This window comes from Myiozetetes cayanensis, unplaced genomic scaffold (assembly GCF_022539395.1).
Source record: "Myiozetetes cayanensis isolate MyiCay16 unplaced genomic scaffold, myiCay2020 scf7, whole genome shotgun sequence".
In the NCBI taxonomy this organism is placed as follows: domain Eukaryota; kingdom Metazoa; phylum Chordata; class Aves; order Passeriformes; family Tyrannidae; genus Myiozetetes; species Myiozetetes cayanensis.
In genome coordinates this window covers 29,214,305-29,228,736 of record NW_026087964.1, presented here as the reverse complement: position 1 = coordinate 29,228,736, position 14,432 = coordinate 29,214,305, and the positions used below count along the sequence as shown (strand labels likewise).

The following is a 14,432-nucleotide window of genomic DNA, read 5'->3' as shown; positions in this document are numbered from 1 at the left end:
TTTTCCTTAGTCTTCCTGGTTTATTTTTTTCATTAATGACTACTAAGCATAGAGAAATTAAGACCACGTTTTAAAGAGCACTGTAGAAGTAATAGATCTCTCAGTGGAACAGAAAATAGCGTTAACCCTTCTCCTCCTTGCAAAGTAATATGGCAGGAATGCATAACACTATTAAAAAAAGCCATTTAGAAGTAGTCTCTCACTGGTTAGTGGTTATACCTGAGGCCAATAGGTTTGGAGAACTCTGAACTCTCTTCACAGCTGTTAATGTGACAGACATTGCAGCGCGTTTGCGAGCACACCCACCGCTATCTGGAAGCACAAAACAATACAGACAGCAGCCCCAAACAAAGGGAGCAAGCACATGCAACAAATCACAGTGTGTGATATGCCAAACGTGTATGAAAATAAGCATGCAGTTAGGGAACTGCTGCAGAAATGTGTGAATTTGCAAGTTTGGCAGATTAGCAGAATACATAAAATTTCACAAGTTTTAAACAACAATAAACCTCACAGAAAATAAGCAAAGAAAGTAATATTTAATACTTAATCCACTAGGGCAATATATACATTCTGTTACCTGAAAGACTGCTTAAATACAGCTAATTAGAAAAACCAAAGTAATGAAGATAAAGGATTAAACATTCCGAGTAATATTAATCAATAATCTGCACTGCAAAATAATTTCATTGTATGCATTAGGAAGACATCATTCAAAAACTAAGCTCCTATTTGATAAACTGACAAAGTACTTTTGTTAAGTCTTCTGGATCCTTTATGCTCAAGAAACAAAATTACTAGGAAAGGCATAATTTTTCATTTTGGTGGAACATCCTTGTTCTCCCTTTGCCCCTTTTTTATCTAATGGAAGATTAAAAAAATATATCTCTGGAACTGAATAACATTCTGAGGGAATGACTAGAAATCTAAAATAATTTCAAACAATGAGGAATGGAAAAAAACCCTTTCTTCTCGATCTTGCATGTCTTTTTTTCTTTACTCTTCTCTCATTGGAGCTGTCATTGCATTTTAGAAATACTCTGTTATTAAAAGAAGGAAGACACCTTTCCCATGACTTAGCTTTTTAGCAACTCTATCATATTTGTATAAGCAAGTTAATAAATATTCTTCTAATTATATATTTTATTTAATTAGAATTTTTTTTGCTCTTCACTATAATAATTATTTTAATATTTGATGTTGCTGAAATTTCATAAGGTAAGGGGCTAAGGTAAGGGCTAAGGTAATCAAGAAATACAAGTATTATAAAGGCCTTTTTTATTTCTGTGACCTATGAAGGTTTATAAAATTATGCTTAAGGAAGACCTGCAACCTATTTCCTATGATAGCAGCACTGTGAGCCACAGAGTCATCTTTAACCCACATCTGCAAGAGGAGCAAGCTCCTGATATTCCTTTGCTCATTCCAATATTCCCCTGAAATAGCAGAACCCTCTGGCCACCACTCCTGCAGGATACACATTAAATACTTGTTAACATTGGCAAACATCAGAGCCACTGCCTCAGGTGTAAGCAGTACCAAAGACCCATTGCCAATTCCATGGCTCGAGGCAAAAGGCTAAAAGATTTCAGTCAGCAGTAGTTAAAAGCAGTACACTGCCTGCCATCAATTACTAACCTTGTGCAAGTGAAACAAAGGCAGTGGCTATCAAATCTTGCCCATTTGTTTTGGTTTGCTTACATAAATATAGAATGGCAGTGGGAATTAAAATCACATCTTCCATTCTTGTGTTCCCTCTCCCCCACCCTCTACATATACCAGAGGTAATTACAAGGAGATTTGATGATGTGTTGATACTGCAGTTCTGTTCTAACCTGAATATTGGTAGACTTTGATAGCATACTATACAAGCTAACAAGCAAACAGTTTTGTTATACTGTCACATCTTTTATTAAAACAAAGCAATACTTATTCGTAATTTTTCAAGAGCTACCTTCCTAAATTTCATGATAGAGAAAATGAAGGGGGAAGAAAGGAGCACAAGAAGAAAACTGACAATGAATATTTAATTACTGCAACTTCAGGAAATTCTGCTTCAGTTTAAATTTTAATGTAACTGAACTGACTCAGATTTTTATACTGATCAGATCCATAATCTAGCAAAGTGTTTGAAATGGCTTCATTCAAGTTAAATAAAACAGATGTTGTAACTTACTATATAGATATGTGCATACAATATTTACCCCTACATATAGAAGCCTATGTGCAAGTCTGTACCACCATTAATTATCAGTATCTGTACAAAATAATGAGAGCCAATTAGTACTCAATTTAGACATAACAGTACATTGATACCAGACTGAGTTGTGCAAAACATCTAGTAGAATATGAATGTGTGTGGCCAAGCACATATTTATGCATGATGGATTTCACACCTTCCCATCTTTGTTCAGGCTAGGCTCCCGTTAAGTCATTGTATCAGAACAAGAATCAGAAGAACCTGCAACGCTGCCTCAAAAGAGGCAGTTTACAAACTGCTTCCCTTATCTGCATGGCCTTACACAGTTAACTTCAAGAGGCTTATTCCAGCCTGTATTCCTTTTTCATAGTACATCAAATTGCCAGTAAATACTAGCTATATTCACCTGGATTCTTCAAGTCCAAATAACACCAAAAAGCCCTATATCTGGAGTAGAGAGTAATAAGAAACAGTAAGGAAGACTGATCTTCTGCTCATTTCACTTGCAAACTATAAGCAATTAATATTGCACAGCTGTTACTTAAGGAAAAAATGAGGATATGTGAGGCAATCTATATAAAATGTATGCATATATAAAAAAATATGTGGGTAAATACGTATACACACACTCACAATTCTATTCTGAAAAATTGTTCGGGAATGAGCCCCGTCTTACTAAATGTTGCTTTAACATTGAAGCAAAGGAGACCTGAACCAGCTAATGTCTGCAAGCAGTACTAGAATATGAAGTTGGGCAATAACTCACAATCAAAACAGCTGCCTAAAATGCAATTCCAGCTTCTTTTTCTCTCTCTCCCTTAATTCCGTTTCTTTTCACATTTAACCATTTTCCCCTGAATTCATAATTCCAGCAACTGCTCCCACTGCAGACAGCATCACCTTATGTGAGCTGTATCTCATTTTGACAAATAGTCTATTGGTTGGGTCCTGCTCCAAAGTAGGATGGAGCAAATTCAGAACACCACCACTTTCATTTAAAAACAAGGGGTGGGTTTCTTGAAAAGACTGTTTCAGAAAGTCAGTAAAAGCAGTGGCATAAACAAAGCTGGCAAAGATGAAAGGATGGTGACCTCGTGTGAAGAGGTGAAAGAGAGTAGCTGGGGCAGGAAATTTTTAATAAGCTCTTACAGTTCAAAGAAAAGAAAAAATGTCATCCAAACATAATGTTTGCTGATTGTTATTCTATTCACTGTACTTGGAATGATATCATCTTTCCCCTTCTCTACACAGTGTATTCCAGTTTAGAAGTCTTTAGACCAGCACTTCTTACTTCCTATTTGCATTTTGACCTGAGGCAAATATGAATCCAAAAGTCCAAGACAGACAAATCTGCAGGGAGACTGGAGATGTGCTCCCAGCAGACACATGTACACACCACGCACATACATGGCTGGACACACAGCTCCGAGCACTCACACTAACATAGATGGCACAATGGCCCCATCCCCCTCCCTTCTCTGGCTGAGCAGGATGAAGGTCCACTAGGGAGAATGGCACACGTATACAGGGTGGATCCTTCCAGCAATGGGGCTCAGACACTGCATCTGCCACTCATTCCCTGCCTGGACAGCAGGGCACAGACTCTCCTGGGACAGCCCTGAGAGAGCCCTGGACAAAGGAGGTCCTCTATTCCCTGGGACTCCTTAATTTGTGCTCCTGCCTGCCCTTGAGTCCCTGTGCTTCTCTAGGCTTGTGGAAATAGGCCTTTGATGGCTCCTATAACGAGCCTGGGAGTAGCCTGGCAAGGCAGGCTATTACTTGGGCTTCCCCTCCTGCCACTGTTTCTCTGAACTCCTTTGTGGGTGTGCGGACAAACTTTTATTGTATGATCTACATTGACAGGTGAACCTACTATTATTTGGTTCTTTGGTGCTGCTAAAAGCTAAATGTTTTGTAGAATGCCTGGAACACTGAAGCCAACCTAATTTGCTTTAGCGATCTAAAAGTGGTTTCACAAACTATTCAGGAACTCTGCATGGATCCAAGAAATTCTGTTCTTGTCTCCCAGACAAAATGCAAGAGATTAGTCCCTGTGATGACTTCCACTAATAATTTTAATAAACAGAAAATATTTGCAGTCTTCCAGAATTGCATACTTTTCACTCTTGGCTGCTCTTTGTGTGCTTCATTTAATGCAAACAGCGATCTTGTTTAATAACTTTAAAATTAGATGCATTAATCAAGAATGATCTGTATGAAATTCAGTCAAAATATTTATAGATGGACACTAAGAATCTATTTTAGCCTATTAACTTGTATCCATTTATTATACTTCATTGCAATTACCTCTTCCCCAATGTCAGCTATGCATGCATACATGTATAATGAACAGCAAGCACATTTATCCTGTGTTTTAATTGGATGAGAACTTCATGGGTGGCTCGTGTTTTCTGTGATTTAGTCAATCAAGTTACCAAGTTAATGGTGTTCATCAACCTGTAAAATACCTGAAGATTTACTGAAGAAAACTCCTATAAATAGTTTAAAATACTATTCTGTTGATGATTGCTTAGTCTCGGTTTAAAAAGGTACACATTCTACTAGACTACTATTTTTAAATTATGACAGCATTTGAACACCAAAAGGAAGCATGAGCCTAAAGTACCCTTGGTACTTCTGGAAACCTCTTCTATATCTTACCTTTATTTCTTTGCTTCTGCAAAAATGCTTCATAGCCTTATGCTGTTGAATATTCCTTCCTAACGTGGTACAGAATTAACATCAAATGGTAAGAAATCCCTCCCATATATGGTAGAATATTGAAAACCAAAGCTCTTCAAAACATTTTCTCTGTAGACAAAAATATCTTCCACAGGGTTTGCTGAGACAGACTGCCAAGTCTGCAGCCACAGGGAACACAGGATTAGAGGAACCCAGTCTAAGCAGTAGATTTACTTTTTCTTTTTAAAGCTGCATATACACTAGCTTTGCCACTCCAGCAGTTACTGGTATCAAACTAGAGTGCTCATTTATCTGCAGGACTCATTAATGAAACGTATGCTTTTAAAACAAACTAGTGGCAAATCAATAGTATCTGATAACCTCCAACTGCATCACACACAAATTCTTGTTATGAAGCAGTAAAATTAAAAAACCCCAAAACAAAACGGTAGCACTCATGTTCAAAGACAGCATAGTGTAAAAAGAAAAAAAAAAGAAAAAGAGAAACAACTAGACCAGAACACCATGCAAAACAGCTTCCACCTGAGTCACTCTCTTTCTTAATAAAGTGATGCTATAGATAGGTGCAAAGATAGGTGCACTTTTGTGCCTACTCGCAGGTTGTTTTTTGGTTTTTTTGTTTTTTTGTTTTTTGGGTTTTTTGGTTTTTTTTTACAGTCAGGAAACAATCTATATCAATAGAACTGATAGGAAATACCATATTTTTTTGTCAACATGTTCTTTTAGTGCAGCTGGTAACATGCACATTAATATCAAGCATACATAAAATGAAAAATATTTTCACTGTGTAAGTGCAGAGCAGACTAAAGTTCAGCTTACAGTCATGATATCCTTAAGTAACTGGAAAGGATTTCTTTCAGGTGTGTTCAGGTCTTTAAAGTCTGTTTTCAAGGCTCCTGTGTGATCAGAAGACTCACAATCCCCAACAGAAGACATTCAGACACAGATTACTTAAATCTTATGTCTATTTCTAACCACCCTGGTTAGCATGTGAAAAATAATTAAGAACAACCACAACTTTGGGGCAAAAATGCACAAATTCAACAGAGAAAAGTAATTTCTCTGGCTTATTATACTTACAAATGTCATGGTTTCAAGTAAGCCAATACATTTTAACTTTGTATTAATAGATGTGTTCAAAAAATGGGTCCTACAGAGTTCCAGTTGTCTGAGACAACAGGAAGCCATGAAGCCTGATTAATTCAGTGATCTAGATAACGGCAACCTACACCATGGAAAAGGTAATCCCTTTGATTTAGAGCATGCTGCTGAAATTCAGACTTCAAAGTAGTTCAGGTCCTCAAGTCCCACTTATCATGTCAGCTGTCGTGGTGCAGCACTATCGTCAATGATAAAACCAGTGGTCTGGAAAGGATGGATGTGTCTATCCTTGCACCACAGTTAATCTGCAAACCAGACAGTTCACCTATGGACTCTGAAGAGCTGACTGCAACTGAAAATATACACCTGACATGAGTGAGGTCAGGATTTCAGCAGTCTGCTTTCAAGAGGCCTATTCGCACTTTCAACACAAACAGTAGCACTATCTATTGACTTCAATAACTCAAGAGCAAATATTAGTATGCTGTCACAGATCATAAAGATAACTTCTTACAGAGTACTTAATTTGGTCAATAAATCTGTCACATCAACTTGAGAGAAAATACAAACCTCTGTAAGTACAAAATACTTATCCTCACCTGATATGCAAGGGTAGCTAATAACACAGGGCAGTGTTTATAGGTCCCTCAATTTAGTGACGGTACAGAATGAAAATAAGGCATTTTTAAAGCATGTGCATTTTCCTAAGAAAATGTGATGCTTTAACACCATTTTTTCATAGCTCTTATGTCCTTATACTATGTATTTTCACATAAAACATAAACACACAAAACTGATATTATTAACTTAAGCATAGAAGGCTAAACATGCATTTCTATTTCACGTATCCATATATATCCATACATAGAAAAACATGTATGTAAATTTTATATATGGAATACAAATGCACATAAGCAGGCACACTATTAAAATATCTTGCTTAATTTGAGTTCAGCAACAACTAAAATATAATTTATTCATGAAAATTTGAATAAATTTGGGATTCTGTGCTCACAAAACAACACATAAAAGAAAAATCTCACAGATGCAGCATACCTGTGTTCATTTTGACACTGGAGGATTTGCTATAAAAATCTTCAGATTTCCTGTGGGAAATAAAACGATCTATTAATTTGCACAAGACAGGAATGTGTGGTACAAAATGGCAGCAGGGCTTTTGGAGGCGTGGAGAGAGAACCACTGAGATACAAATGGCAGTCTTATTTTAACACTGCTTTAATTAAATTGGTACTGCTTGTCCTTCCAAAGTTAAAGATGAGCTGTCACTTCCATTATAAGACACTCTATTTTCAACTGTTTAGTATCTCTGTTGTAAACACTTGCTCTAGGATAAAAAACTAGTGATCAACTTTCAAGTTTGAAATTATAAAATAAAAATTATTCCCATACAGGAATGTGGAAATATTTTTAAATGCTGCTTGTAAGGTTTATTCACTCCTTTGTGCAAACAGAAAGATGTAAAGAGTAGGTCTCTAAATGTATTTTCTAAACAGCCAAAGTTACCGGGTCTTTTTCAATGGTTTATAAGCAGATGATGTTTTCATCCAGTGATTTAATGTGTCTCTAGAGACAACACTGACATTCGTAATGTTACTAGCTGTATTTCTATGCACAGAATCAGGGCATGTGTCTTGGCATCCACAGGAATCTGCATCAAAACTCCCAATGGAATCAAGAGGTAGTGAATCAAGTCACTATACATCAACAAACTTTTTAAAGGTTTGCACCAAAACAATGTAAAGTGCACACAAAGGTTCAGGTTATTTGGATATCCTAACTCTATACAGTACTTACAAGCAAACAAATAGTAAAACACCATAAACGAAACTACAACTGTAGAAAAAGCACAACATCCTACATTAAGAGCTGACTTTAACCTATGGATGTCTCAGGATAAACTAGACACTATTTTCTATCTACTACCAGTTTATGTCATAGCTTTATCTTAGGATTAGGAGCTTTAATACCTCTTCTATTCAGGCTCTTTTAGAGATAAGAAGATACAGAAAATGTTTCCAATGGCATTCTGTATACTGGCCAGTCTCAGCTGTATTTTTACATATACACTGCCCACTATAATTTACTCCAGTAAGTGAGGAGACACGCTGGAGGCCAAAATACTGAAGGCTAAAAAAAGTAATTCTTCCTCTGCACTATTCCCACATCAGGTCCAGGATAAAACAAAGGGAAAAATCAGAATTTGTAACGTAATATAGCTTCAAAAAATAAATTAAAAATATAAACTGCCTGGCTATGTTGAAGTAAGTTGGAAGGTATGCACGAGGGACTGTTTTCATAACGGAAGACTCAAGGCATTAATTAATACAAGGAAATAAAATACCAAAACAGAATTCCAGTTAAACTCTACAAGAAGTCTGAATAATTGTACCTCTGAGGTAACACATATATTGCTGTATTCTCTTGTATTTAAACAACTCAGACATTCCACTGCTTAAAAAGCATAGTGTTTTTCATAAACTGTTGGAATTCTGCTGCTATTATTCAGTCAGTTTTGGGAGGGGGAAGGGGAAGCATGTTAAACTTCTTGAGAACTATGAGATGTAAACAACTGGCAGTGAACAAAGTTTTATCACATTATTTTTATACTGCAGCTATCAGCAAACTACCTCTGAGAGTGTCCAAAAGATCTTTTAAAAATTAAGGCAAATTCTATTTTATTTATTTTTTGATAAATGGTCTTTAACTGAAATTCTAGATTTCTTTCACAGCTACGGAATATTCTTGCAGCCTCAAATTCCCGCAGTGTTTTCAGGCTTCTAGAGGAGACACCATTTTCAAGCCTTCTTTTAGCTTGAAACTGAATCACTGATGGTACCACATGCAAGCTACAAAATAAAACATGGTATTTATTTTCAGATCCGACAAGTACAGGACTCTTGGAACACTGCAAAGCCAAAATGAGTTCTAGCAGGTGGCTTCGATATATTTACCCAAAGCATGCTTAACTCTTACTCAAGTTTTATCAGACAAAACTCAGTTTTAGCACCACAGCTTCGTCCTCCTGCGAGTTTCCCTCTGTACAGCTTAGGCTGCATTGCTGACACTCAACAAGGAACTGTATATAAAAGACTAAGATTTCCACATCAATCTAATTTTGCTGAAGAACAAATTAGTCTTGTATACCTGAAAAGTATACATGTAAATAAGGCAATCCAAATTGCACTCACACAAACAGCAAGCCGTGTATTTAATACTAAAATTATTTTGAATTCCCTGCTTCTAAAGAGCTAAAGTACCATTCAAATACTCAATGATACCAGCAGTAGGAGCCAAAGGAATGCAATGAAATGAATAGCCATATGCCTGAAATTATTTTATTCAGCATTGTTTCAATCAGTCTTTAAGATCCTTACTTCAAGAAGGGGGAGCAGGGGAAGCAAAGGGCTGGTTTTGTTTTGTACTTCTGTTCCTTCTTCATCACCTTCTGAAAATTGTTCTCTGTGAATGGGTTTGCAGTACAGACACTTGACAGAGGTGAGATGAACATTCCACTGGAAGCATGAGACACTTCACTGCCAAAATGGATGCCCAATGATCAGCTAAGATACTCAGCTCTCAGACAGCTAACATTGTGACAGAAGGAATGCCCATAATGACTGTGCAGACACAAAGCACTACTGGAGAGCATGAGTTTTCAGAATCAAAGACTGCTATTCAGTCACATACATCAGGCAAATTTTCTACTCAGCTCACACCTGATCTTAGAGCTGAGATAAAAGAATACTAAGTTTAACTATAGTAGCATTCGGTTACCATTGCTGCATTTGGTTTCACTAAATACATAATATATATCCCTGCTACTTCTTGGTAACACTACAATGATTACCTCAGCTCAGCAGTACTTTGCATTACAAGAGACTACTGAAAAGACTCATGGGAATCTCACTGACACCTGGTCTATTTTCTCCGAGAGACCCTGATATCTACTTGTGATCACTGCTTCTGTTCCTGGTAAGTTCTGAAGTGTGGGGTGCCGCAGGAAAGCATTTTGCCATCCCTTCTGTTCCACATTCAGACAGAGCTATAAAAAGGGTTAGTGAGAAGTCAAGGAAGGTTTCCCCACCCTCAGTTTATTCATGAATCAAGACGCATGTCTTTATTGTTAGGGGTTTAATTCCATTCTTGACCAGACGTTAGAGCACCTACAGCCACTAGTGCAGGATCTCTGGCATCCAATAAACCAGCAACTAAGTAAATGTGAGAAAGTGCTTTGTGAATCAAAGCCTAAATGAGGAGTAACATGCAAGTATTACCTCCTTGCACCTCATTCAAATAATTGTTGATAACCACAGTCCAGAGCTACCTAAGGATAGAGGACCATCAGAAGTTAGAATATTCTTTCCATGTAAAATTTTGGAAAGAACTGGGAAGTAAAGGAAAGGAGGTTGTTTTGTGGGTTTTTTGTTTGGTTGGTTTGTGTGTGTGTGTGTGTTTTTAATAACATGTAGAAACTCCAAAAATTATCCTTACAGCTTTGTTATTTACTCAGTGTATTACAAAATCCTAAATGCCACATCACAAAGGCATCTAAGCTCATGGATAACTTTCGGGATCTTTTTCCCTCCTGCTCTGTAGCCATGGAGTCTAGACTCCTTTGAAATCCCAGGCTTGCTAACTGTGTAGCTACAGTGGGCACAGTCTAGAATGCTAGTTGCCTCCTTGCTTTTACAGGTTTTGAAAGGTTCCTGAAGATCAAGGTGATAAGTTACCTTGTTTGGTTTGTTTTGAATCAGAGCATAAAAGACAGGGTGACAAAGGACTGAAGCTTCTCTCTTACACAGAAAGGCTGAGGGAGCTGGGCCTGTTCAGCCTTAAGAAGAGATGACTGAGACAGGACCTCATCAATGTCTATAAGTATCTGAAGGGAGGGTGTCAAGAGAATGAATGCAGGCTCTTCTTGGTGGTGCCAAGCAATAGGACAAGAGGTAATGGGCAGAAACTGATGCACAGGAAGTTCCACTGAATATGAGGAAGAACTTTACCATGCAGGTGACTGTGCACTGGAAGAGATTGTCCAGAGAGGTTGTGAAGTCTCCCTCGCTGGAGATGTTCAAGAATGATCTGGACACAATCCTGTGCCACGTGCTCTAGGATGACTTTGCTTGAGCAGGGAGGTTGGACCAGATGACGCCCCGTGGTCCCTTTCAACCTTACCCATTCTGTGATTCTAAGTTACCTGTTCTTTACTCCTTGCCATTTCACATAAGATATTATAAAAAGCAGGTTTAAGATGTATTTTTTGATACAGGATTTATATTAATTCTAAAGTTAATCCTAGTATGTGCTCTTTATAGCTACCGTCCTTTGTAATAAATTCTATTCCAAGGATCTTTGGTGAGAGGAGCAATTGGCTTACAACACAGAGTGCAGATGGATCAACAGCAGGATAGATGTGTGTGTCTGGCTGGAAAAGGATAGATTTTCATTGTCTTAGCTAGAGAGCAATGCCCAGATATTTGGAGAGGGCAGGAGCTTTCCAGACTTGTCTGAGAAGGAGTGTTCAGACTTTGATTAATGTTGTTTGCCAGTTTCACAGGTTGGCCTAGAGAAAATATCTGGCAGGTTTCCTTAAGAAAATATCTGCAAAGTTAAGAAGTGAAGTCAGTGAGTGATTGATTATTCAGTTTAAACATTGCAGGGGATCTACAAACACATATTTATTTCCAGGCAGGATTCTATACCCAAATATGCACGTAGCAATAAATTTTACCCCACATCATTAAGACTCTGCACAGCACTACTGCTCTTACGTCTGCAACAGATCAGTATACTTCATATGCCAACTCATACATTCAATGAAGCAGGTAAAAAAAAAATTATGAAGTATTAGTTCTGAAAGGACAATGAAGCTGATTATTTTATTTCTCTCAATTTTTAAAAGAAATTCTTTCAGATGTTTACTGTTAGCAGAATGACATGGCAATGAGAATGCAATGAGAACTTGATAAACACCACAATGTTTAGGCTGTGGTGACAAGGACTCACACAAAAAATAACTGTCTTGAAGCTGCCTCGGGAGCAGATGTCTCTCCTGCCAGCCTCTAAGTAGAAGGAAGGCTTATATGCAAATGTATTGTTTCTATGAAAAAATGTTTGATGGAGCATAGGTAGGCATTGTCTATAATGAAAAATGGAGAAGGTACAGAAATAGTTCCTCCAATTTCATTACGATGCAACAAGAAGACAACAAAATGGCAGGGTATCTGCACTAACATCCAACCCAGCAAGGCATATGCTTTATGAAGGCCCCACAGAAGTATTTCTATGCTTAAAGATAAGCATAAATACTGTTTGCCCCAGATCACATTACCTCACCCTATAAGGAGCTGAATACTCCAGTTCTAATTAAATTATTTTCAGATAGGTGATCAAGGACAGACAACTGACATCATAGTTTCTGTAATTTTAAGTTTTGCTTACAGGATTGTGAAGACATCCTCATGTTAGGTGTGATGTTACTGTACACGTGTTACTTACATTATCTGCAATTGTACTGATCAGGTCATTCAACAATTAGGACATCTGAATAAGTTGTGCATGGCCATAAACTCTACTGGAATGCAATAGGTAAGTCACATTGTACTCAGTAGCAGTAAGTGCATGACCAGGGAAATCTGTAAAAATTTGTCAACTTACCAGACAAGGTAACTTATTGCCTTGTTCTTCAAGAACCTTTCAAAAGCTCTGTTTCCTGAATCATCTGCCCACACTATTACTTACAAACTATCTTAGGTTGATATCTAACTTACAGCACATCAGATATATAAGCCTATTTCTTCAGTATATACAATACTAACATTGTTATTTAACACACTGCTAAGATTTTGTTTTTGAAACTATAAATGGTTCTAGTTTCTATGAGCAAATGTTCAAAGAGCATCAGACACAGCAGAATCCATCACAGGATCATCATTCTCTATAAGCACATAAAGAGATTGGATGTAAGTGGGGGGAATAAAGGTCCTATTAACCATTTAATGTATCTTAAATGTAAATTGCAAATCATAAGATAGCTTCTATTCATGACAATAGTTAAAGTCTGAAGCACTTACCGGGAGTGCTGTGGTCAGACTTAAGATCCAGAACTTGACAAGTGTATGTGAAAGTGTGACTGTCTGAAGGCAGAGGAATAAATCTGATGACAGAGGAACTTCTTTCCTTACACACTTTTCCTAATGTGATTTTTCTGAGAATGCTATAAACGCAAGAATAAGAAAAACTGGTATTATCTCTTCATTTCTCATGTTTCTTCATGAAACAGATAAAGTTAACTAAATGTCTGATAAGCAAAGACTATATGTTCCTAAACTGTTCCTTACGGCAATCTTCATTACTGCATGCAGCATCAGTAGAAAAAGTTCTAACACTTGTGTTTAAATTGTTCACAACTTAAGTATTTCTCCCTAGAGAAAAAACTTGAAGCTTAAAATTTTGCCTGTTGATAGCATGATTTTTTACTAGATATATATTTTGACTTGCTATGAAATGAAAAGCAAACTTAAGTCAAATTTCTGCACTTGGTTCTAAATAGGTATTTGCTGTCACCTCAAAATACTTCTCAGACGCTTCAGTAGCAGAACATTTTCCTAAAATGTAACTGCAAGTATAAGAGGATACCAAGGAAGTTATTCAAGCTGACAACATTCTGTACATTTTCCTGGTTATTTTTACAGCTGCAAAAGGAAGGAGGAGGACAAACTGCTGCTTTGATACTCTGCATCTCCTCCTCTACCACTAGAGAAAATTTTGTTAATAATTCCGGTCGTGCTTGTGGTGTTTGTGATTTTTTTATTATTTTTATTGCTTAAATGTAAATAAAAAAGGAGAAAAGCTCCTTTAACTGACTAAAGGTTAAAAGAAAATTTCCATTAACTTGCTGACTGCAATTCACATTTCTTACCCATTTTCCCAGGCATCTACTACTGTTTTTAATAATATAAAATTACAAATATCTAGCCTTTAGTGGTGGTTATTTTTGTTTTTAATAATATAAAATTACAAATGTCTAGCCTTTAGTGGTGGTTATTTTTGTTCCCTGCTTTTGTCTTCCTCCTTTGCTCTTTTTTACAGGAATTGCGTTTGTTCAAATGAACTCATTTCATAGGCTGGAAATGATTTAAGATTACTGTTTGAGAGCATGTCACTGAAGTAGATATGTAGTACATTAGTGTCCCCACACATAGTGTCAAAAAGCTCCACCATAAGACAAAGTGCCTAAAAACACATTATGCATCTAAGTTCTTAGCCCTTCTGAAAGTTCCCTTGTCAGGTAAAGTTAGATGCCACAGACACATCAAGGAGCCCCTGACAGGCAGGCGGAATCCATATGGGAGATGGATGCCTGTGGCATTCATTTACATATTATTTCATTCGGGATGTGTAGCAC

At 37.1% G+C, this 14,432-nt stretch overlaps 1 protein-coding gene across 30 annotated transcripts in view; it reads right to left on the bottom strand.

The window, feature by feature from the left end:
- Nucleotides 1-14,432, bottom strand: part of SORBS2 (sorbin and SH3 domain containing 2) — a 155,189-nt gene that overhangs the window by 73,799 nt on the left and 66,958 nt on the right. For 22 of the 30 annotated variants that reach the window (XM_050337892.1, XM_050337897.1, XM_050337903.1 and 19 more), the window contains exons 3-4: nucleotides 7,061-7,110; nucleotides 220-312 (exon numbers count right to left, since the gene is read on the bottom strand). The exons of 1 other annotated variant lie outside the window; for it this stretch is intronic. In XM_050337892.1, coding sequence (XP_050193849.1) covers nucleotides 220-312; nucleotides 7,061-7,070 — 103 coding nt within the window. In that variant the 5' untranslated portion in view covers nucleotides 7,071-7,110. Of the gene's footprint in view, nucleotides 1-219; nucleotides 313-7,060; nucleotides 7,111-13,098; nucleotides 13,242-14,432 lie in introns of all 30 variants that reach the window. 7 more of the 30 variants (XM_050337899.1, XM_050337913.1, XM_050337919.1 and 4 more) reach the window with 4 other exon arrangements.